Source organism: Electrona antarctica, assembly GCF_951216825.1.
Source record: "Electrona antarctica genome assembly, chromosome: 1".
Classification (NCBI taxonomy): Eukaryota; Metazoa; Chordata; class Actinopteri; order Myctophiformes; family Myctophidae; genus Electrona; species Electrona antarctica.
Genome location: NC_136806.1, coordinates 48,618,216 through 48,641,194, shown reverse-complemented (window position 1 = coordinate 48,641,194; position 22,979 = coordinate 48,618,216). Strand labels below are relative to the sequence as shown.

The following is a 22,979-nucleotide window of genomic DNA, read 5'->3' as shown; positions in this document are numbered from 1 at the left end:
TGTAAAACTTCGACTTTGACTTCTATGGTAAATAAATCTGAGGTATTTTTTATTATTATAATTTCCAGTCCTGTTTTATGTAGCCATACTGTATAATAACAACGATCATACATTAATATATGCTGCGGACAGGCAGACATTCCCAAACTATTTCACGATGGCTAAAGGTCACCTTTTGTTTCCCATCCACCACTTGCGTGGAGGTCTTGATCATCTCGATTTCATTCATGGCGTTGTCCGAGGCGATGTCCTGCCAGTTCTGACAGTCTGCCATGCGCTCGCTCCGGCCCTTTCGATCTCGAGTGGCCCTGGAGAAACAAAGAATGCAAATGCATTTAAATCTTCTGCCCTCATTAGCATGCAAAGCAAACAGTGGGCAGCAGGGGATGACTACAAAAGCAGACATCCTGATGTTTTATGAGGAGAACCTTTTTTTTGCATGTGTGTGTGTGTGTGTTATGGAACGCCGTGCTGCATTTCAGATCAGAGACGGGGCTCGCACGGAGACAAAACTATATCGCCGCTGCCAATTGAATTGTCTCATTCGGGAGATGTTGTGTAACTTTCTATTATGGAAATCTATAGTGTGAATGTGAACATTGCGGCGGTGCAAATGAGACATGAAATTGAATTTTGTTTTGCCATGTCCTGAAAGCGCAGCAAAGCAATTCCATGTAAACAAGAAAGTGATCAGTAATTTTCATAGTATTAGTCATTTCAAGTCATCTCGATTCTCTATACATCTGGCCAGTTCGTTCCGCACCAGCGCCAGTGTAGGACGTCCTCTTGATAGATGCCGGTGTGTTGGCACAAGCTTGATGGCACGGCGTTCCCCGGCGTGCATATCTCATTCTAGTCTCCTGATTGCCATCTTTTAAGTAGCAACCGTACAGGTGCTTGTTGGTAATGTGTTCGTCCTGTTTGGAGTCCAGTGACACACGTAGCAATCAGAATCACAGCCGTGAGTCAGTGTGGACTCCACTGTCGCAGGAAATAAATTGATTGTGTGGCAGGGCCCAGGGAGGTTGAATGTCCACACACTGGTGATGCCATCAAGAACTCTACATTCCACACTTTAAAGAGGAATACCACTCATTTTTCAACATATAACTTAAGCCAAATTCCAATACCGCAACTTTCACACTCGCTCACTCCCCTCGCGTCCTCCACTCGCTCCTTAGCTCCGCCCCCAGCGAGGAGGAGAGGATTCGATGCGAGGACAGAGTGGTGGAGTGGATTTGCCTCTAGAATCGGAATGTACTACGCTGTCATTTCAAAGCGACGGCACATTCCGCGATCACTTATGACGTGTATCAATTCAATTCAATTCAAAGGGCTTTATTGGCATGGGAAAACATACATTGCCAAAGCAAAAGTGGTGAAACAATACAGTGTCACACAGCTGGATCACTGGAACTCCGAACCCAGAGCCGTACAGTCTACAGAATAGACAATTCATCATTTTGTGCATGTAACCGAGGCCAATGTGTATGTATTGGTAACATGTGCAAGGCTATTTATTCCTGAAATAGTGAATAAGCGCCAGGATGCGCACACTTTTATATTATATGATTGTGAAGGGAATTCCTGACCTGCCCGCAGCCCGCCTATTTTTATTATGCTTATATCACACAACGCAATAAAGCCAGTGGCTTGTTGTGGTCCTTTCACTTTCACATATATGTAGGCTATAGATAGGCTACTTTATCATTCTGAAGCTCTATTAATTCAGCGAAAATGTGTCTCTTCAACAAACGGCAAAGCTTTTTAGTTTAATGTGTGCGCGTGTGTGCGTGCATGTGTGTGTTGGGTCAGCGACTCAGCCGCAGCGGCCGGCAGCTAGTGGGTGGGGGGGGGGGGGGGGGGGGGGTGCATAGTATAGGGTTTCAAGCAGTGTTTTCTGTGCCACATGTGGAGGAGGCGGACTTATGTCACTGGAGAAGGAAAAAAACATGTACACGTGATGCGGAAATCCGCCGCGAGGAGACAAAATACCCCACCGAGCCTGCACCTGATGTACACTCGCTCTATGCGGTCTCGGAGAGCCCACTCGGCTCCTCCACTTGACTCCACTCGCCTCCTCGATGGAGCACATTAACAATTGGAACGTTAACCATTTCCGGGTCAAGCTGGAATGACCCTGAGTGATCGAGTGGGAGTGAGTGAGTGGCCGAGATTTTGGGTATTGGAATTTGGCTTTAGAGTTGTTGTGTGGAAATAATCAAAAGAAGTCCCCCCCTTCTGTTTAGCGTAGAACTGGAGGTCTAGAACTTGGAGTCATGTGATCAGTGACATCACGTTGGTGTACTCTGCAGGCCAAAAGTACACCGACGTGATGTCATACATCACATGACTCCAAGTTCTAGGCTAAACAGAAGGGGGGGGGGACCTATTTATTATTTCCATTTTTTTTTTTCATCTAAACTCTATGTTATATTAATAACATAGTTCAATGTTGAAAATGAGTGCTATTCCCCTTTAAGGTCTTGCTATGTGGAGTTGACCAGGAATTTAAAGTAATTAAATTAAAGTAACCTCATTTAGAGCAGTATCTAATATTGACAGCGCTATTAAAAGTCAGGATACCACTTTTATCCAATCAGTGGCAGGGAGAAGACAGTGCAGTTCACACAGGTCTAGAGGAAGGTCTAAGCACAGAGTACATTCCATCACGATCACTGACCTCGACTGTGCATTTCACATTGCCCTAATAGTCTAAGACACAGCAGAGAAAGGAAGAGAACTACTGAAGCAGGAAAATCTGCCTTATGGCATTTAGCACGGAGGATAAAACCGTTGCCACTGCCAACGGGCATGGATCAAGAGGTGCTCGAGGTGCTCGATGACTTCAAATGTCTCGGTGCCTAGACAGATTTGTTGGACCAGGATCTGAAGGCCTCTCGGGGGGGCTCTCTCCTGGAATGCCTTGCACATGCAGGAGAGTGTGGAAACTGACTGTGGCTACAGTGTGGATAATTTTACTGTTGAGATTGGAAGTGAAGAAACAAAACAAAAATGCACAGTTTGAACTGGTAGCTGGGGTGCTCTCCCTCCTCTAAAATGTTTGAATAGAGTTTAAATGGTTGACATGTATCACAGCGAGCACTACTAATCATAATTACATAACAAGTAATTTCATGATGCCAACTAGAATTAAAGTGGTTCTCTCCTCTCAGCACTCATGCTGCATATATATACAAGAGGGCAGGTCAGGAAACCATTATATATTTTTTTTACCATTCTAAAAATGAGCAGATATATTTGTATTTTCATTCAATGGAGAGATATTCCATATGCTCAGGGCTGGTGACTGCAAATACTGGCTTAGTGGAATAGCAAATAGATCAGATTTCATACAGATGCCTATGGAATCCATTTTATCAGGTCATGGGGGTCAGTTTGGAAATGCCGAAAGGCATTCTCTGCAATCAGTTTCTGCACGTAGGTGTGCACCTCTGTGCTGTGATATAGCATGTGTGTGTGTTTGCACACTTACGTGTGCGCCTTTGTGTGTGTGTGTGTGTGTGTGTGTGTGTGTGTGTGTGTGTGTGTGTGTGTGTGTGTGAGAGAGATTGTTAGATGGAAGTTGGAACGGGGGGTTCACGCACATAGGGTGGATTTTTTAACGCCACCTGTTTTTTCGGAATCCTTCAAGGGTCTATTTTAAGATTCTGCCAGGTAACAAGAAATATAGATGTTATCCAAACATTTTCAGCTATTTTTTTGTTTTTTTGTTTTGTTTGTTTATTTGTGTGCAGTCAGAATAGTCTCAAAAGTCTCACAGCAAATATTACAGATTTGTAACTCACAAGTTCAGATTTGCAACTCACGTGAGTGAACTCACAGGTTCACATTTGTGTTTTGTATCCACAAGTTCAGATTTGTGTTTTGTATCTGTATTTCGCATCTGTGTTTTGTATCCGTGTTTCGCATCTGTGTTTTGTATTTGTGTTTTGTATTTGTGTTTTGTATCTGTAATTCACATCTGTGTTTTGTATCCGTGTTTCGCATCTGTGTTTGAAACACAAATACAAAACACAGATGTGAAACACGGATACAAAACACAGATGCAAATTACAAATACAAAACACAAATACAAAACACAGACGCGAAACACGGATACAAAACACAAATCTGAACTTGTGGATACAAAAGACAAATGTGAACCTGTGAGTTCACTCACGTGAGTTGCAAATCTGAGCTTGTGAGTTACAAATCTGTGAGACCTTTGAGACAACTTTTGAGACTCTTCTGACGTTGGGCGTTAACGAACGTCATCATTGGCTGAGGGAATCTGTCAATCATTCTGATTGACAGATTCCTCGGCCAATCAGATTGGTCCGCCTTCAGCCAATCCTATGGCTCTAACGCCCTGGGGGCACGCTGGTCCATAGCTCTAATGCCCTGGGGGCACGCTGATCCATAGCTCTAATGCCCTATGGCGGTGGGCACGCTGGTCCATAGCTCTAATGCCCTATGGCGGGGGGCACGCTGATCCATAGCTCTAATGCCCTATGGTGGTGGGCACGCTGATCCATAGCTCTAATGCCCTATGGCGGGGGGCACGTTGGTCCATAGCTCTAATGCCCTATGGCGGGGGGCACACTGGTCCATAGCTCTAATGCCCTGGGGGCACGCTGATCCATAGCTCTAATGCCCTATGGCGGTGGGCACACTGGTCCATAGCTCTAATGCCCTATGGCGGGGGGCACGTTGGTCTATAGCTCTAATGCCCTATGGCGGGGGTCACGCTGATCCATAGCTCTAATGCCCTGGGGGCACGCTGATCCATAGCTCTAATGCCCTATGGCGGGGGGCACGCTGGTCCATAGCTCTAACGCCCTATGGCGGGGGGCACGCTGGTCCATAGCTCTAACGCCCTATGGGAGGCACGCTGGTCCATAGCTCTAATGCCCTATGGCGGGGGGACAGGAATCTGTCAAGGAATCTGTCAATCAGAATGATTGACAGATTCCCTCAGCCAATGATGACGTTCGTTAACGCCCAACGTCAGAAGAGTCTCAAAAGTAGTCTCAAAGGTCTCACAGATTTGTAAAAACGCTTGTGAGTGCTCAGATTTGCAACTCACGTGAGTTGCAAATCTGAGCTTGTGAGTGCTCAGATTTGCAACTCACGTGAGTGAACTCACAGGTTCACATTTGTCTTTTGTATCCACAAGTTCAGATTTGTGTTTTGTATCCGTGTTTCGCGTCTGTGTTTTGTATTTGTGTTTTGTATTTGTGTTTTGTATTTGTGTTTTGTATCTGTAATTTGCATCTGTGTTTTGTAACCGTGTTTCACATCTGTGTTTTGTATTTGTGTTTCAAACACAGATGCGAAACACGGATACAAAATACAGATGCAAATTACAGATACAAAACGCAAATACAAAACACAGATGTGAAACACGGATACAAAACACAGATGTGAATTACAGATACAAAACACAAATACAAAACACAGATGCGAAACACGGATACAAAACACAGATGCGAAATACAGATACAAAACACAAATCTGAACTTGTGGATACAAAACACAAATGTGAACCTGTGAGTTCACTCACGTGAGTTGCAAATCTGAACTTGTGAGTTACAAATCTGTAATATTTACTGTGAGACTTTTGAGACTATTCTACTCCATAAGTTTTTGCCCCGAAATAGAGTCAAGATGTGCTTGAATGTTCATAACATTTTTTTTTAATTCCTTGGGTCCTAATTGTATGGAAACATGTGTTTATTTGTCCCTGTAGGTTGTTTATGTCATATGTATGGCATATTTAGGTAGGGTATGTGTAAGAAAGGGTTAAAAAAATGTTCTTGTTACCTGGCAGAATCTTACAAACAAAAAGGTAGGAGCGCACACCAGTAGTGGGGAGGTGCTGACTGCAGGAGATAAAACTTTGACTAAGAAAGGAAAGAGGCAGAATCTTAAAATAGACCCTTCAAGGTTCTGAAAAAAACAGGTGGCGTTAAAAAATCCCCCCTATGCGTGTGAACCCGAAAACCCCCCGTTCCATCTAGACTATGTGTACGTGTGCATATGATGTGAAGTGTGACTCAGGAGCAACAGAATAATAAACAGCACGATGTGAGTGGTGAGAAGTAACCCAGGTTTGGGGGTTAGAAATGGTCATATCGCATCATTGACTTCTCTCTCTGCCTCATTTCATTCATTTCTCCCATCCCTTCATTTACTTCTAACAGCAACCCCTCCCTCCCTCCCTGCCTCCATCACAGGCCAGTGGTGGAGGAAATAGTAAAAAAAATAAAAAAGTTAAAGTAGCAATATAGCACAATGTTACTCAACTTGTAATAAAATAATCTAAATCTGAAAATATAGTACTAAAGATGTCAAATGATTGTAGTAAACAGTACTATATGCCCAGGCTCTTTACTAAACAAAAAAATACACCATTCAAGTTCCAATTGTGTCTGCTCATTTCTTTGTTTCATCACTTCCATTTTCACTTCTTTATCCTGTATCGTGTATGAGTTGTCTCCCAATGCAAAAATACTGAAGAGCTGGAGATGGGGAGACTGTTACTGAACACTCTATACTAGCAATGATTATCATCCGAGTATAGAGCAATTTAACACTTAATACCACTAGTACTGTACCTTTAAGTACAGTACTTGAGTAAATGCACTCAGGGCCCCTCATGAGTCATTTCTATCGCTCATCAACCCGCGGATGCAATCATTCGTCTCTACCGTACCTCCTACATATTTTACACTTCTAGATGAAAAAAAAAGCACTATTATTAATCTCATGAGATGAGATTGCTTGAGGAGCTTCTTCACAGAGAAACACTTTCACAACACCAGCCAGGTCAAATATAAGGTTGCGAGACCTTATATTCCCATGTTCCCAGATCCACAATCCACATGGGAATGGCGCGGCTTCAATAATGGTTCTTGGACTTCATGTGAGCAGCCTGTGATGTCAGTCAAGTGGATGCCAGTCAGGTGGAAAATGGTAGTGCTGAGGCTCCCGCGGCCCCTCGCTGTCAAGGCTCGGCACAGTTCTTGGGCATGGAACATTTTTACTGCCGTTTTGTGCAACAGGCTTGTCGGGCAGCCTTATGTGGCCCATGTTTACAGCACTCTCAAGGGGAAATCTCCCAAGCATGCAATGGGCTCTATGCACACAGAATAACTCTTCCTACTTCCGAGCTGCTTCCCTACTTCGGTGTTACCGATGGTACTAATTAAGGCTCTGTTCCGTTTAAGTGTGCAGTGGTTCTCAAACCTTTTCATTTCAAGGACCCCCACAACTCTGAGAGTGTACAAATGGAACCAAATGGACCCGTAAGGGTCCCGTAAGGGCCCCGTACAGAGTTACACACCTGTACGGGCCATTTGGAACCCACTCAAGAACACTCTGAGACCCCCTGGTGTAGCAGAGTGTTTCCAGTGACTGACAGGGAGCCAACATGCATGTAGCACACCCTGCTCAAAGATGGTATTTTACTGGTTACATTTATTTTATTCAAAATCACAACCAACGTAAAAGCTGTAAAATAAAAACAAACAAACAAGCAAACAATTACACATTGAACTTATACATGACAATAAATAATAAACATATCCTAGGCAAATACAATATGAACACACAGATCTTTAGACAAATATAATTTCAACACACAAAACTAAATAAAACATACCTTGTGCCCATTTGGCTAAAACATTGCTGCTGCTGCTTCAAACAATGTATCTCTCACTCTGAACAGCCAGGTGAAGATAATGACCAATCACTCACACTGAGCAGATGACGTGTGTGCATATAGCCCATTGTCTGGTCTGCTAAAGATGCCCTTCCAGGTGCAACTACTCTGGCTCCCCCGGTGCCCAAGGATGCGACCATGGATGCCTCAGACTATCCAGACAAGCTGGACGGGCTGAAGCCAGCCCACCTGGATTTGGGCCGCTCAGTTGGGGCGGCTCAAGCACCACGCTATGTCCGACCCCTGGTAGGATTACCGTGGCACAGATCCATCCGGGGCCCTTTGAACCCCTCGCCCTGCCGCCCGGCACCGGCATGCATGGCCTCAATCTGTCATCTGTCACCCTCCCACCTCCCCCCCCCCCCCCCCCCCCCCTCTGGCTGCCCAGGAGAGAGGCATTCTGTCACCCTCCCACCTCACCCCCCTCTGGCTGCCCAGGAGAGAGGCACCCTCCCACCTCACCCCCCTCTGGCTGCCCAGGAGAGAGGCACCCTCCCACCTCACCCCCCTCTGGCTGCCCAGGAGAGACACCCTCCCACCTCACCCCCCTCTGGCTGCCCAGGAGAGAGGCATTCGGATCCCTGGTCCTTTTACTGGAGCATGTCGATTTTCAAAAACATGTCAAAAAGAATCGTGTGTTTTAATATTTTTTGAAACATTTTAACAACACAAATCTTGTATGGCGGTCCATCATATGGCACAAATGTTGGAGTACCACTTTCTTATAGACAGCTATAGCCTCCTTCAGAGCCGCACTGTAAAAAACAGCGGAGCATTTGAAAGTTGTATTGCAGAGGGGATTAACGATTTAGAACGGTGGTTAGTTTTACAATGCCCTGATGGCAATTTCACTTGCTAAAACATGTCCAGGAGGTAAACCGCTTGCAGCACGGTGGATGATTTGTTTGTTTCACTCTGAAAGACATTTTGACAATTTTGTGTTCAGGCTGTTAGTACCTAAACGTCCACAGACGTCCTAGGAATTACCGCATGTAGTGCCCAGGACGTCTGTGGACGTCTTGGTAAAAAAATAAAAATAAAACGTTTTTCTTTTTCAAAAAGTGGGTCTAAAAGTGGGCACCCTGGGTCGCCATTTTGAAAGAATAAAAGGGCACATAATGTGTGAGGCCGTGAAAACAGCAGATAGGCTACAAGAAGAACTAGCTATTGATTTGTTACAGCCTGTCTTGTTATGGTTCAGTGTGTGCTTGTAACAGCTGGTATTACCTATGGTCTACTATCCCTGTGCTCGTTGGCAGAACTACCGTACCATTCACAGACATGAGTCTTGATATCATATAATATATCGCCATAGTATATACTGTAAGTGTAAGCATCACCACCTATTATTGTCTGTGACTCCTATTGCCTCATCAATAATATAACTGATTGATCTAGAAATCCACAACAACTGCATTCCAGACCTCTGTGCTGCGAGTGAACCATATTGTTTTCACACTGGGGACGAGCTGGCTAAAGTTCCTGGCATAATGTGCATTAATGCATGCGTTAGGTTGCAATCCATATCCCAAGGAACAAAAAACATCAATTGCATGTGTTGTGAATTAATAAGACAAACACCATGTAACAAAGAAGCACTCTCACTCGGCCAGCAGATGCACTCTACCCTCCTACGTATTACGTACATATGTTATTGTATCTTCAATTTTACTTTTTTATTTAACTATGGGATTGAGGAGCTGTTGACCGAGAAATATTAATATGCGTTATTGTCCTGAAGGATATTCGTCTTCAAAACACCCACAACAAAAAACACAGCACAGAAAAACACATCACCAAGACAATACATAAACATGAGGTCCCCACTGTGCACAGAACCATCCTTTCGGCGGGGCAGTTTGTTAAACAAGGTCAAATATACGGTTACAAAAATAAGTATATATATTGTGTTGTTAGCTGAAGACAGCTCTGAGAGCTTTGAAGCATCTTTCAATCGGAAGTTCTTAACTGCCATGTGCCAAAAATCACTGCACAGAACCCTCTAGAGTTCTGTACCGGGTCAGCATTAGAAGGTGTAATACGAGAGGGAGCCAGGATTTTTCCATTACTTTCATTTATTTATTTATTTGAAAGTGAAATATGCCTTTAAGAGTTTTGGGATGTTGGAGTTAATCAAACATGAGCTTGCATCACATTTCATGTGTGCATCCTCTCTCTCTCTCTCTCTCTCTCTCTACCTGTACAGTTTGTGGGTTGCGGTGTATTTTATAATATATGCTTTTCCATAAACGGACATATCAATCTACCAATAAGAACAAAACTAATTCACACGATCCATGTTGGATCCATGTTGGATCCATGACTAAGAGATTTTCAGATTATTATTATTTTTTTTACATGCATAGATTATCTACTACGATGCAATATAGATGTAGCCTGGCTAATAAGCCAGACTAATATCACACAACACTGTCGCGGTATATCAGTCTGGGCTGGCTCCACTTGGATTTCATTTCCCGGGGGGCGGGTTCAAACATTTTCTCTTTGACGCAATTGGTCAGAGCTACTGTCAGTCAAAAGTCTCAAGCATTGAACGTCACTGTACCAAAGCCCGCCCATATTGCATACCGTGTCCCGATTGGTCCGACCTGTTCTCGATTGTAGGAAAGAGGCGTGCTACTGAGCCTCGCCAGACCGAAATCCGCTGGTAGGCAACTTTTTTTTGCCAACGGCTGATTCGGTCTGGTTTATTAACCAGGCTAATATAGATGCACAGCTGCAGCACGTATAAGATTTAGCCTATAGCTGCAGCATTGCAACAGTGTGTGTATAGCAGAAAGCTAGCTCTCACGTGTTCCGGGTGTTGTTGGAGACACATGGGCCCCAGGGTCTCCACTGCCAGCGGATGCTGGGAGCCGGGTGTCCGTAGGCGGTGCAGGTCAGGGTCTGGGCGCTCCCGCTGGGGTACGGGTTGGACGGTTCAGCCACCTCCTTTTCATGGATCTGTGGAGGAACTGGGGAAGAGGTGGACAAATCAAACGCTGGATTCACACATTCAACTGGAGTCATGATTACATTTGTCACCGTCAGGCGCCAATTAACCTCCAAAATCAGAATTTAGTCACAGGCTCTTGGGAATGCCTTTATAGTCAAAAAGTAAAAAAAAAATATATATATAATAAATTCAGATCTACATTGAGGCTTGTAAATAGGATATTTAACCTACAGTACAAAGTAGTACAAAATATAGCATTCATTTATGATTTTTTTTTTTAAATTAATACATATATAAAGTTATAAGGTTACAAGGTATCGTCATCCGTGTCATGTATATTTTTCAAATATGTTTTTATTTTATAAACATAAGAGAGAACAGTGGGGGAGAAGAGAGAGAAATAGAGAGAGAGAGAGGGGGGGGAGAGGGAGAGCGAGAGCGAGAGAGAGAAATAGGAAAGCAAGGACAGAGAAGGAGAGAGAGGAGATTTGCGACTCCCCAGGAATCAAACGGGTGGAGCAGTAATTATCATAATATGCTCAGTGTTCATGCTGGCTGGCTGAGCCACCAAGCCAACCCTGAGGTCAGCGTTTTATTTGCAAAGTCAACATCAATAATAGTTATACAAGACAATAATATGTCTTGACCTATGAAGTACAGTTCTGAGGACATGAAAGAAATGTACGTGGTCAGTGCACATGCTTTGTACTTTATTTATTTCCAATCCATCAGCAGTAACCTCTCCGTCTGCTGGGACCAGGGTGATACAGCAGTTATGGCTTTGTTGCAAATGGAATAAGAAATGTATACTTTGTGGCATTATGACTGTTCTATTGCCATTTCGGTTGCAGAGTGACTCACTGGTAGGGAGGTTAGCATTCACATTCTAGAGTTGCAGCTGATGACGAGAGCTTTGAAGCATCTTTAAATCTCAAGTTCACAGAACTCACTATAGAGTTCTAGCGTAGATCTGCAGATAACAAACATCTGATGGGCGGATTCCATACATTTCTTTGAACCACAAGGGAGTATTCGGGTTTTGCATACATTATATTTCGGGTCAGAATTCTACTGTATATTCTCAATCCTGATAATGACACAGTCCTCGGCAGGGCTGTGTTTTCCTTGTTTGTCTTGTCAGTGTCTGTGCAGGCTTGGCTCCAGTTCCCCTCATTCTCACCAGTCAACACACCTGCCTGCCTTCAGCTGCCATACCTCGGCTCCAGGGGAAAACATTAAATACCGGTAATAAAATGAAGGGACAAATTGAGGAAAATATGCCAAAAAATAGGCAAATAAGCGCACATAAGCGCGTCGGTCACTTGCCATACATTAGCTTTTGCTGAAATGACGCCACTGTCTTGTACTCGTCTCCACCACATCAGATCTCACCTGCCTATGTTGCTCTGCTCTGCCTCCCTGCCACCTTTCCCCTTCTCATTCCAAGTTTGTGTGAATACACACCCTTGAACTTTAAGAACTGTGTTTGCATTTGGATCCGCCAGTTCTTGGTATCGTGTCAGATAAACCTACAGTTGTGTAGCAAATTATCTTGTTTCCTGCCTTCACAAGCGAGCAGGGCTAATGCAATAGTAGCCCCACGTGTTTTCTACACCAGTGGTTCTCAAGGTGGGGTCTGTCAGGGGACCCCCGAGGGTCCTTGAGGGGGTTCCAGGGGGTCCCCACTCCCCAACTAAATCTAGCATAAAAATCTGCTGGTCTTATGCGGTATATGGTTGAAGCAGATCTTAAAACGCTAATATCTCGGATTCTTCTCTTCAGACCAAAAAACAGCTTGATTTGCGGCTCATTTCTCATATATGATCCTAGTTTACAAAAAGTATGTTTTGGGTGGATTAAGTGACAATCGCGGGACGTGTCACATAGCCTATTTTTACTTCCTGACTCTCGGTTTCCGGCCAAATCGGCTTTCAAACTAAAAGGTGCTCGCCATTGAAAATACATGTGTGGCGGTCGGGGCCCTCCACTAGATGGCGGCGTGGCGCCGAATTAGTTAATTTTGGGGTCCAAATGCACAACGCATGAAGTCTGCAGGCTCCTGCAGTGGATCTCATCCAAATGCACTGTGTCTGCATTTCATTTAATGGGTATTGGTTCCGGTGGTGTGGGAACGATCGATGCTGGAACAGAATATTTCCCGATGACGGACGTATTTGCCATTTTTTACTATTTTAAACATCTTAAAATAGTTCAACTAGCCTATCTACATCGACACGTTGTGACTCTTGAGCTTGTACAGCTATTTGATTATTTTTTTAATGTTTTAAAATAGTAAAAAATAGCGGGCTGCACTTTGGACACACCTGGATTAACCGTTTCAACGTCTCAACGTCATCGTCTCCACAACATCTGGTAGAATGATTACCGTAAGTACAGGTGTTTCGGTTGCTTACCGTTGACCACCAGGGTGATGTTGAGCGTCCTCTCCAGAAGGGCGGCACTGTTCTTCATCACCACCGTGTAATAGCCAGAATCCTCCTCGCACACGTCCTTGATCTCCAGGGCGTGGTTGTGATGCACCCGCATGCGTTTCATCCTGAACTCTGGACGCTGAGTGATCAGCTTACCGTCCTTGTACCTGAAAGCAGCCACACACGCACACACGCACACACGCACGCACGCACGCACTAAGACTCAGACTTCTGGTGGATCCGACATGGAGAACCAGTGCCATATTAATAATATATCATTAGACCTAGGGCATTTCATCGCACTGGGGATGAGTCATTTTCAAATGTTATCTCTGCCCATTCAGCTATGGCCGCCCCTATATTAACCATTATTACTGTATATACAAATCTTTAGTTTAAAGTGAACATTTTTACATAAAATATTTGCTTTTGGAGGATTTGTACCTGAAATATTTGCTTTTGGAGGATTTGTACCTGAAATATTTGCTTTTGGAGGATTTTTCCCCAAAATATTTGGTCCCTGGAACAAATGTTTTGGAGATGGGGGTCATGTAATTTGGGGGGGTTGATGACAACGTTTGAGCACTACTGACATAGAAATATAAGTTTTTCAGAAAACTGTTGGGATTTAGAATACGTTTGTAGACTTGGCCTCATGTGCACTCGAATGGTGTGTGATAAGGGATGTGCCATCAAATGTTAGACAGGGTTGGCTCATATCTTTCCGAGCACAACAAAACAAATTAATCTCTTTAAGGTTGTCCCTGTTTCGAAGACGGATGAACAGACATTATTGGTGGTCACTTCAGGCAGCTGTGGGCTCAAAGGGCAGTACTGATGAAGACCGAGTGAGGTCGGAACATGTTGGCATAATAGACTTTGAACCATCTAAACTTTGAATGCCCGATCTCCCTTTTTTATCCGATTTTTTTTACTAGGTGATGTTTATGGAAATGCAATGATTCATCAGTACGCTTGAATTTCTCTAATAGCTACTTAGTGATTATAGTTAGTTTCAATTCCGAAGAGTCCATTTTAGTTACATACTCTTCGGAGCTACACCAAAACTGACGGTGCACGTCATGATGTCACTGTGAGGTGATGGTCTTACCATAGTGTTTCAGGTATAGTCTTACCATAGTGTTTCAGGTATAGTCTTACCATAGTGTTTCAGGTAGAGTCTTACCATAGTGTTTCAGGTATAGTCTTACCATAGTGTTTCAGGTATAGTCTTACCATAGTGTTTCAGGTATAGTCTTACCATAGTGTTTCAGGTATAGTCTTACCATAGTGTTTCAGGTATAGTCTTACCATAGTGTTTCAGGTGTAGTCTTACCATAGTGTTTCAGGTATAGTCTTACCATAGTGTTTCAGGTATAGTCTTACCATAGTGTTTCAGGTATAGTCTTACCATAGTGGTTCAGGTATAGTCTTACCATAGTGTTTCAGGTATAGTCTTACCATAGTGTTTCAGGTATAGTCTTACCATAGTGTTTCAGGTATAGTCTTACCATAGTGTTTCAGGTATAGTCTTACCATAGTGTTTCAGGTATAGTCTTACCATAGTGTTTCAGGTATAGTCTTACCATAGTGTTTCAGGTATAGTCTTACCATAGTGTTTCAGGTATAGTCTTACCATAGTGTTTCAGGTATAGTCTTACCATAGTGTTTCAGGTATAGTCTTACCCTAGTGGTTCAGGTATAGTCTTACCATAGTGTTTCAGGTATAGTCTTACCATAGTGTTTCAGGTATAGTCTTACCATAGTGTTTCAGGTATAGTCTTACCATAGTGTTTCAGGTATAGTCTTACCATAGTGTTTCAGGTATAGTCTTACCATAGTGTTTCAGGTATAGTCTTACCATAGTGTTTCAGGTATAGTCTTACCATAGTGTTTCAGGTATAGTCTTACCATAGTGTTTCAGGTATAGTCTTACCCTAGTGGTTCAGGTATAGTCTTACCATAGTGTTTCAGGTATAGTCTTACCATAGTGTTTCAGGTATAGTCTTACCATAGTGTTTCAGGTATAGTCTTACCATAGTGTTTCAGGTATAGTCTTACCATAGTGTTTCAGGTATAGTCTTACCATAGTGTTTCAGGTATAGTCTTACCATAGTGTTTCAGGTATAGTCTTACCATAGTGTTTCAGGTATAGTCTTACCATAGTGTTTCAGGTATAGTCTTACCATAGTGTTTCAGGTGTAGTCTTACCATAGTGTTTCAGGTATAGTCTTACCATAGTGTTTCAGGTATAGTCTTACCATAGTGTTTCAGGTATAGTCTTACCATAGTGTTTCAGGTATAGTCTTACCATAGTGTTTCAGGTATAGTCTTACCATAGTGTTTCAGGTATAGTCTTACCATAGTGTTTCAGGTATAGTCTTACTATAGTGTTTCAGGTATAGTCTTACCATAGTGTTTCAGGTATAGTCTTACCATAGTGTTTCAGGTATAGTCTTACCATAGTGTTTCAGGTATAGTCTTACCATAGTGTTTCAGGTATAGTCTTACCATAGTGTTTCAGGTATAGTCTTACCATAGTGTTTCAGGTATAGTCTTACCATAGTGTTTCAGGTATAGTCTTACCATAGTGTTTCAGGTATAGTCTTACCATAGTGTTTCAGGTATAGTCTTACCATAGTGTTTCAGGTATAGTCTTACCATAGTGTTTCAGGTATAGTCTTACCATAGTGTTTCAGGTATAGTCTTACCATAGTGTTTCAGGTATAGTCTTACCATAGTGTTTCAGGTATAGTCTTACCATAGTGTTTCAGGTATAGTCTTACCATAGTGTTTCAGGTATAGTCTTACCATAGTGTTTCAGGTATAGTCTTACCATAGTGTTTCAGGTATAGTCTTACCATAGTGTTTCAGGTATAGTCTTACTATAGTGTTTCAGGTATAGTCTTACCATAGTGTTTCAGGTATAGTCTTACCATAGTGTTTCAGGTATAGTCTTACCATAGTGTTTCAGGTATAGTCTTACCATAGTGTTTCAGGTATAGTCTTACTATAGTGTTTCAGGTATAGTCTTACCATAGTGTTTCAGGTATAGTCTTACCATAGTGTTTCAGGTATAGTCTTACCATAGTGTTTCAGGTATAGTCTTACCATAGTGTTTCAGGTATAGTCTTACCATAGTGTTTCAGGTATAGTCTTACCATAGTGTTTCAGGTATAGTCTTACCATAGTGTTTCAGGTATAGTCTTACCATAGTGTTTCAGGTATAGTCTTACCATAGTGTTTCAGGTGTGGGGTATAGTCTTACCATAGTGTTTCAGGTATAGTCTTACCATAGTGTTTCAGGTGTGGGGTATAGTCTTACCATAGTGTTTCAGGTATAGTCTTACCATAGTGTTTCAGGTGTGGGGTATAGTCTTACCATAGTGTTTCAGGTGTGGGGTATAGTCTTACCATAGTGTTTCAGGTATAGTCTTACTATAGTGTTTCAGGTATAGTCTTACCATAGTGTTTCAGGTATAGTCTTACCATAGTGTTTCAGGTATAGTCTTACCATAGTGTTTCAGGTATAGTCTTACCATAGTGTTTCAGGTATAGTCTTACCATAGTGTTTCAGGTATAGTCTTACCATAGTGTTTCAGGTATAGTCTTACCATAGTGTTTCAGGTATAGTCTTACCATAGTGTTTCAGGTATAGTCTTACCATAGTGTTTCAGGTATAGTCTTACCATAGTGTTTCAGGTGTGGGGTATAGTCTTACCATAGTATTTCAGGTATAGTCTTACCATAGTGTTTCAGGTGTGGGGTATAGTCTTACCATAGTGTTTCAGGTATAGTCTTACCATAGTGTTTCAGGTGTGGGGTATAGTCTTACCATAGTGTTTCAGGTATAGTCTTACCATAGTGTTTCAGGTGTGGGGTATAGTCTTACCATAGTGTTTCAGGTGTGGGGTATAGTCTTACCATAGTGTTTCAGGTATAGTCTTACCATAGTGTTTCAGGTGTGGGGTATAGTCTTACCATAGTGTTTCAGGTATAGTCTTACCATAGTGTTTCAGGTGTGGGGTATAGTCTTACCATAGTGTTTCAGGTATAGTCTTACCATAGTGTTTCAGGTGTGGGGTATAGTCTTACCATAGTGTTTCAGGTGTGGGGTATAGTCTTACCATAGTGTTTCAGGTGTGGGGTATAGTCTTACCATAGTGTTTCAGGTATAGTCTTACCATAGTGTTTCAGGTGTGGGGTATAGTCTTACCATAGTGTTTCAGGTGTGGGGTATAGTCTTACCATAGTGTTTCAGGTATAGTCTTACCATAGTGTTTCAGGTGTGGGGTATAGTCTTACCATAGTGTTTCAGGTGTGGGGTATAGTCTTACCATAGTGTTTCAGGTGTGGGGTATAGTCTTACCATAGTGTTTCAGGTGTGGGGTATAGTCTTACCATAGTGTTTCAGGTGTGGGGTATAGTCTTACCATAGTGTTTCAGGTGTGGGGTATAGTCTTACCATAGTGTTTCAGGTGTGGGGTATAGTCTTACCATAGTGTTTCCGGTGTGGGGTATAGTCTTACCATAGTGTTTCAGGTGTGGGGTATAGTCTTACCATAGTGTTTCAGGTGTGGGGTATAGTCTTACCATAGTGTTTCAGGTATAGTCTTACCATAGTGTTTCAGGTGTGGGGTATAGTCTTACCATAGTGTTTCAGGTGTGGGGTATAGTCTTACCATAGTGTTTCAGGTGTGGGGTATAGTCTTACCATAGTGTTTCCGGTGTGGGGTATAGTCTTACCATAGTGTTTCAGGTGTGGGGTATAGACTTACCATAGTGTTTCAGGTGTGGGGTAGGCGGACACATTGAGCTGCAGTTTGAACGACTTCTGTCCAGCGGTGACCTCCACCAGCGCTCCGCTCTTGTAGTCCAGGTTAATAAATGGCTTCTCTGCAACAGACAAGACACTCACCCGTTCACCACGCGCAGCTGTGGCTGCCGAAAATGTGATGACACACATCCTTACAAAACTTAACGCCGCCTTTTAACACGTGCCATGGAACTTGATGAAAGTGATCGTTTTGTCGTTTATGGATTTGATGTTTACGGATTTAACCATCCTGTCTGGGAAGGAAGTAGGAAAGAGCCGAAACGGTTGGCGGTGCGGCCACGTTTATGCTGAGCTGTCTGTCGATGAATGATTGCGAGCTCGTAGTGTGATCCTGGTTGTTGAGAATAGTTGATTACATCATCGTTTTTTAGTATAAATTAGAGTTGTAGAGTTTCAGGTGGAGATGGTTAACAAATGATTTAGAAAAATGATAAACACCTGTTGCCAACTTTTTCCCCATTAAGAGGGGAGTTCTGATGAAGGCTGGACGGCTGAACCATTTGTTGCTTTAAAATGACATAAAATCGACGATTAAATACAGATTTTATTTTCTGTTTTCTACTCAGAGCAGGTATCCTCCAGGGGGTCCCCCGGCCAAATGATTAGGAACCAAATGGCCACTTGCTGTAGCAGGTCTGTAACTTTAAAAGCTCTCACCAAAAGGGCTAATATGTATCCATTTGGAGGTCCTTGACATGAAAAGAGACTCGTACCGTGAACAGTGAGCCGTGTGTCGACAGTCCTGGACGTCTCCATGCAGGTGATGGTGCAGACGTATGGCCCCGTGTCGCTGACGTTGACGCTGGGGATGGTCAGCACGCTGGTGGCCACGGTGCCTTCCTGTCGCTGGGAGTCACGGTGGTACTGGATGGTCACCAGGCTGTTGGTCTACAGGCCACACAGAAAAGCTAAATTGGTGCATTTATATGGCAGCTTCTATCCAAAGTGCTTTACATAGATTGTGCATTACATTCACCCTCATTCGCTCGCACGCACGCGCGCACACGCACACGCACACGGCGGAGGAAACCATGCAAGGCACCAACCTGCACATCAGGAGCAATTAGGGGTTCAGCGTCTTGCTCAAGGACACTTTGACAGAAACTCTGGGGGAGCCCGGGATCGAACATCTGGCCGTTTTACCGGCCACTGTACCCCTGAACCACTGATGCCCCGCCCCCTACACACACGTAATGTATAGTAGTGGCTCAAATAGGTCTGCTACTGTCCATTTTCTCCTTTACAATTATTCTGTTGATTACTTTTTAACATATCTAAACATTTATATCAATGACTAATTATTTATTTTTTAATGGGGTATTTTTTATGGATCTTTTGATCTTTTTATTTTTTTCATCCCCCCCCCCCCCCCAAAAAAAAAGTCACCAGAATTAGAAGAAGCGTGTTTTCGATGAATTCACCATGGTTACAATGTGTTTGAAGTTACATGGGTTTGTACAGGAAGGGGCAGCTAAAGATCCAATATCTAAATAATGAATCAAGCAACTTAAAAACTGTCTGGGGTGTTCAAAAAAGTAGACGATAAAATTACCCCCCCAAAATGTTTGAAAGTGAAATATCCCTTTAAGCCCTATTTTACAAGTCGGGGCACAATTGGTGAGGGACGTCCTTGGATTACTAATGGATGTTCATATTGACTGAATATAATCACCATCATAATCATCATTTTGTACAGCACCTTTAACTACATTAACGATTCATATTTCAGCCGTTATAATATTCATAAAACACAAAAGAAAGCCTCCACTTTCATCATAAAACCATAGCTAATTCTGTGGTATTGTGTGTGTGTGTGTGTGTGTGTGTGTGTGTGTGTGTGTGTGTGTGTGTGTGTGTGTGTGTGTGTGTGTGTGTGTGTGTGTGTGTGCAGTGCACCTATGTATTCTGTGGTATTATGTGTGCAGTGCAACTGTGTATTTTCTGGAGTCCCTTGCACAAAAACGTTTCTAACAGGGTGTCCGCAGCCAAATGCATCTCAAATTGGGGGCCCTCGGCATAAAATGGTGCATTTATATAGCGCTTTTATCCAAAGCGCTTTACATATAGATTGTGCATTACATTCACCCATTCACACACACATTCACACATGGCGGATGAAACCAGGCAAACCAAACTGCACAACGGGAGCAATTAGGGGTTCAGAGTCTTGCTCAAGGACACTTCGACATTAACTCTGAGCCACTGCTGCCCCACATGACATGAAAGAGTTTGAGAAGCCCCGCTTGTGGTGTACCAAGAAACAAGAGAAACGGTTGGATGGCACTTATACCCGCCTTCTAATGAGAGTGCAAAATCTGTCTTGGAAGAGCCACTGATATAATATTAGGCAACCTTCCCCGTGTTTCTTCACTAGTCCAATTCAGAAGAACACAATTTGCCGGCCACTGCTACAGAGCTGACAATGAGGTTATATCTTCCCTTCTTCTCTGGAGTCCTGCCTCAAAGCAGACCAGAGGTAGAAAACTGTCGTACCCTGATGTCATCGCTAGGGACACATGCATCAGTAAGTAGGAACTTGGGATGGTAATGAAGGACCGGGAAGTCTGGCGTGGCATTGTGAAATCCATGATCTCGACCGCGGTCGAAAAATGATGATGATGTGGTGTACCTGTTTTCCAGGGTACGACCACTGGAAGTCCACCCCAGCGTTGAACTCCACCAGCGCAGTGCAGTTCAGACTGAGGGCCTCCCCCGCGGACAGGACCACCGGATCCTCCGGGAACAGCCCGACATCGTAGACCTGATCTCCTGCACCCGGCCAGAAGGACGAGAGACAGAGACATACAGAGCGGGAGGCGGAGAGAGAGAGGGATAGACGAGAGAGAGAGAGACAGAGGTGGAGGAACACATAGGAAGGGTGAGTCAGGTGGTGAGGGTTGTATACCATATAACAAACAATATAAAGGACAAATAAAAAAATAAAAAAACACAATAAATAAAAGCCCTGAAGCTTATTTCCTTTGTGGTCCTCTTGTGACAGGAGAAGGATGGAGGATGTATTCCATTTCCTGCACTGCCGGCACAGCGAGTGATCTCGGTCGGTACATTAGAGCTACAATATAAACAGAGAAACTACCTCTAAACACATCTGAAAACTGTTGCTACTTGTGCCAAGTTAATCCAAAGCATTGAAATATTCCTGCCATTAGTTTCAAGTTATCCTGAGCTAACCTTACATACAGTACAAGCACCTGCTCCGAATGATATCAACCGATAATCACCAGTAGCTTACTTATCACTCAAATGCAATCGAGCCAGCAGGCATGGCTGTAGCCTACAGTATACTGGCTGCGATTAGGAAACGCGGAAGTGAAATTACTGCCGACGAAGTGAAAACATTTTGAAACGGACGTACATGGCTGGTTAACACAATCAGCGCTGGGATTTCTTTCAAAATAGCAGCTCTGGGTGCCACGCAGATATGGCAGCTTTTACTCTGAAAGCCCCCCCCCCACCTTCCGTTCCGTACAAAAAGCGGGAGGAAAAATATTGCTTGCTTACCTCGCTATGATTACCATAAAGTCGCGGAATAATCCCTCGCGTTCATATTTTGAACGAGAGGCATGTTGAAGTCAGAAATGAAGAGCTTAGTATATTCATCTGGTCAAAACCACGGAGAGCTCCCTAGATTAGGAGATACAAGGCATTATTTCTGAGCCGTAAACAGGGAAGTGAAAGCCAACGCGCATGCACGAACAGCACGGAGTATGGTGCAGAAGGAGAGGCCAACCCCCCCATAGTTTTCTCTCGTTTGATATCATTGAAAATGCGTTAGGACGTTTGTACATGTCCTCGCAATCCATCGGTTGGATTAGCTATGATGTTTCCACACTACGGTCTAAATGGGTTAAGAAGACTGATTATGATGTTAGGGGACTTACGTGGCCGGTTAAGACTGAGTTTAGGTTTCTGGTTTTATGTAACCTACTGGTGATTATCGGTTGATTTTCATTCGAATCCGCTAGCTAGTACATGAATATTTAATGCTTATGGTTCTATAAGCTAGTTTTCCTAAGTCGCAATGTAACACATCTCTGTTTACACATTCCCTTTTAATTGTACATAGGCCTACATTATGTTGTTTTGACCTTTTGTTCCACTTTTCGTTTGGCAATGTAAACGTATGTTTTCTCATGCCAATAAAGCCCCTTTGAATTGAATTGATGGAGACAGAAGAGAGAATGGGGGGTGGGGGTGGGGGGGACGCACAGGGAGGGACAGAGACAGAAAGGGGAGGAAAGGTCTCAGTGACACAGCAGTCTTTCCACCCCAACAGGAAATGAGCATGGTTGGGAGCTCCTTTCTGCTCTGAGGGAGCTGGGACCAGTGGTAAGTAAGTAAAAGCAGCAATACCGCAATGCAGAAATACTCTGTTACAAGTAAAATACATTTTTACTTGAGTAAAAGTGTAACAGTATTGGCTTCAAAATGTACAAAAGAGTTAAGTGTATTGAAAATAGACATTCTACAAGCCCACAATGTGAGCTAAATTATAAAACAGGGCTTAAGTGGTTAATGTACGTTTTGTAATAATCAAAATCTGCAAAATAACTAGCAGCTGAAATTGTCACAAAATTGTAGTGGAGTAAAAATAATATTTGCCTCTGAGAAATATATGGAAATGCTCAAGCAAAAAGTACCTCAATATTGTACTTATTGTACATTACTTTCCACCACTGGCTGTGACCCCACCTGGTTCACTAATATTATTTCCATCCATTTGCCAGCTAATAACAGGAAATTAAAGTCATCTATGGCGTAATTCGGCTAATCAGCGCTCTCAATAAAAAATAAGAGAGGTGTGGGAGCGGATGGCTTTGGACGTCGCCCAGGATCTGCTTAATTGTGTCATTTGAGCCTCGTCTTTCTGCTGTCACTGGAAAAGACGAGAGAAACATAATAATCATGAATTGTGTCGGGTTGCGGGCACAGTGAGGTCAACGCCTGTTTACTCAAACCGCTCCATTGGCGCACGGAGTGATGGCCACGGAACCCTCGTCCCAATCT

At 43.2% G+C, this 22,979-nt stretch overlaps 1 protein-coding gene across 3 annotated transcripts in view; it reads right to left on the bottom strand.

The window, feature by feature from the left end:
* flt4 (fms related receptor tyrosine kinase 4) overlaps positions 1-22,979 on the bottom strand; it is a 164,644-nt gene that overhangs the window by 58,089 nt on the left and 83,576 nt on the right. For all 3 annotated transcript variants that reach the window (XM_079502612.1, XM_079502614.1, XM_079502613.1), the window contains exons 6-11: positions 20,581-20,720; positions 18,665-18,839; positions 17,893-18,010; positions 13,097-13,281; positions 10,539-10,701; positions 173-308 (exon numbers count right to left, since the gene is read on the bottom strand). In XM_079502612.1, the coding sequence (XP_079358738.1) occupies positions 173-308; positions 10,539-10,701; positions 13,097-13,281; positions 17,893-18,010; positions 18,665-18,839; positions 20,581-20,720 (917 nt within the window). The remainder of the gene's footprint in view (positions 1-172; positions 309-10,538; positions 10,702-13,096; positions 13,282-17,892; positions 18,011-18,664; positions 18,840-20,580; positions 20,721-22,979) is intronic.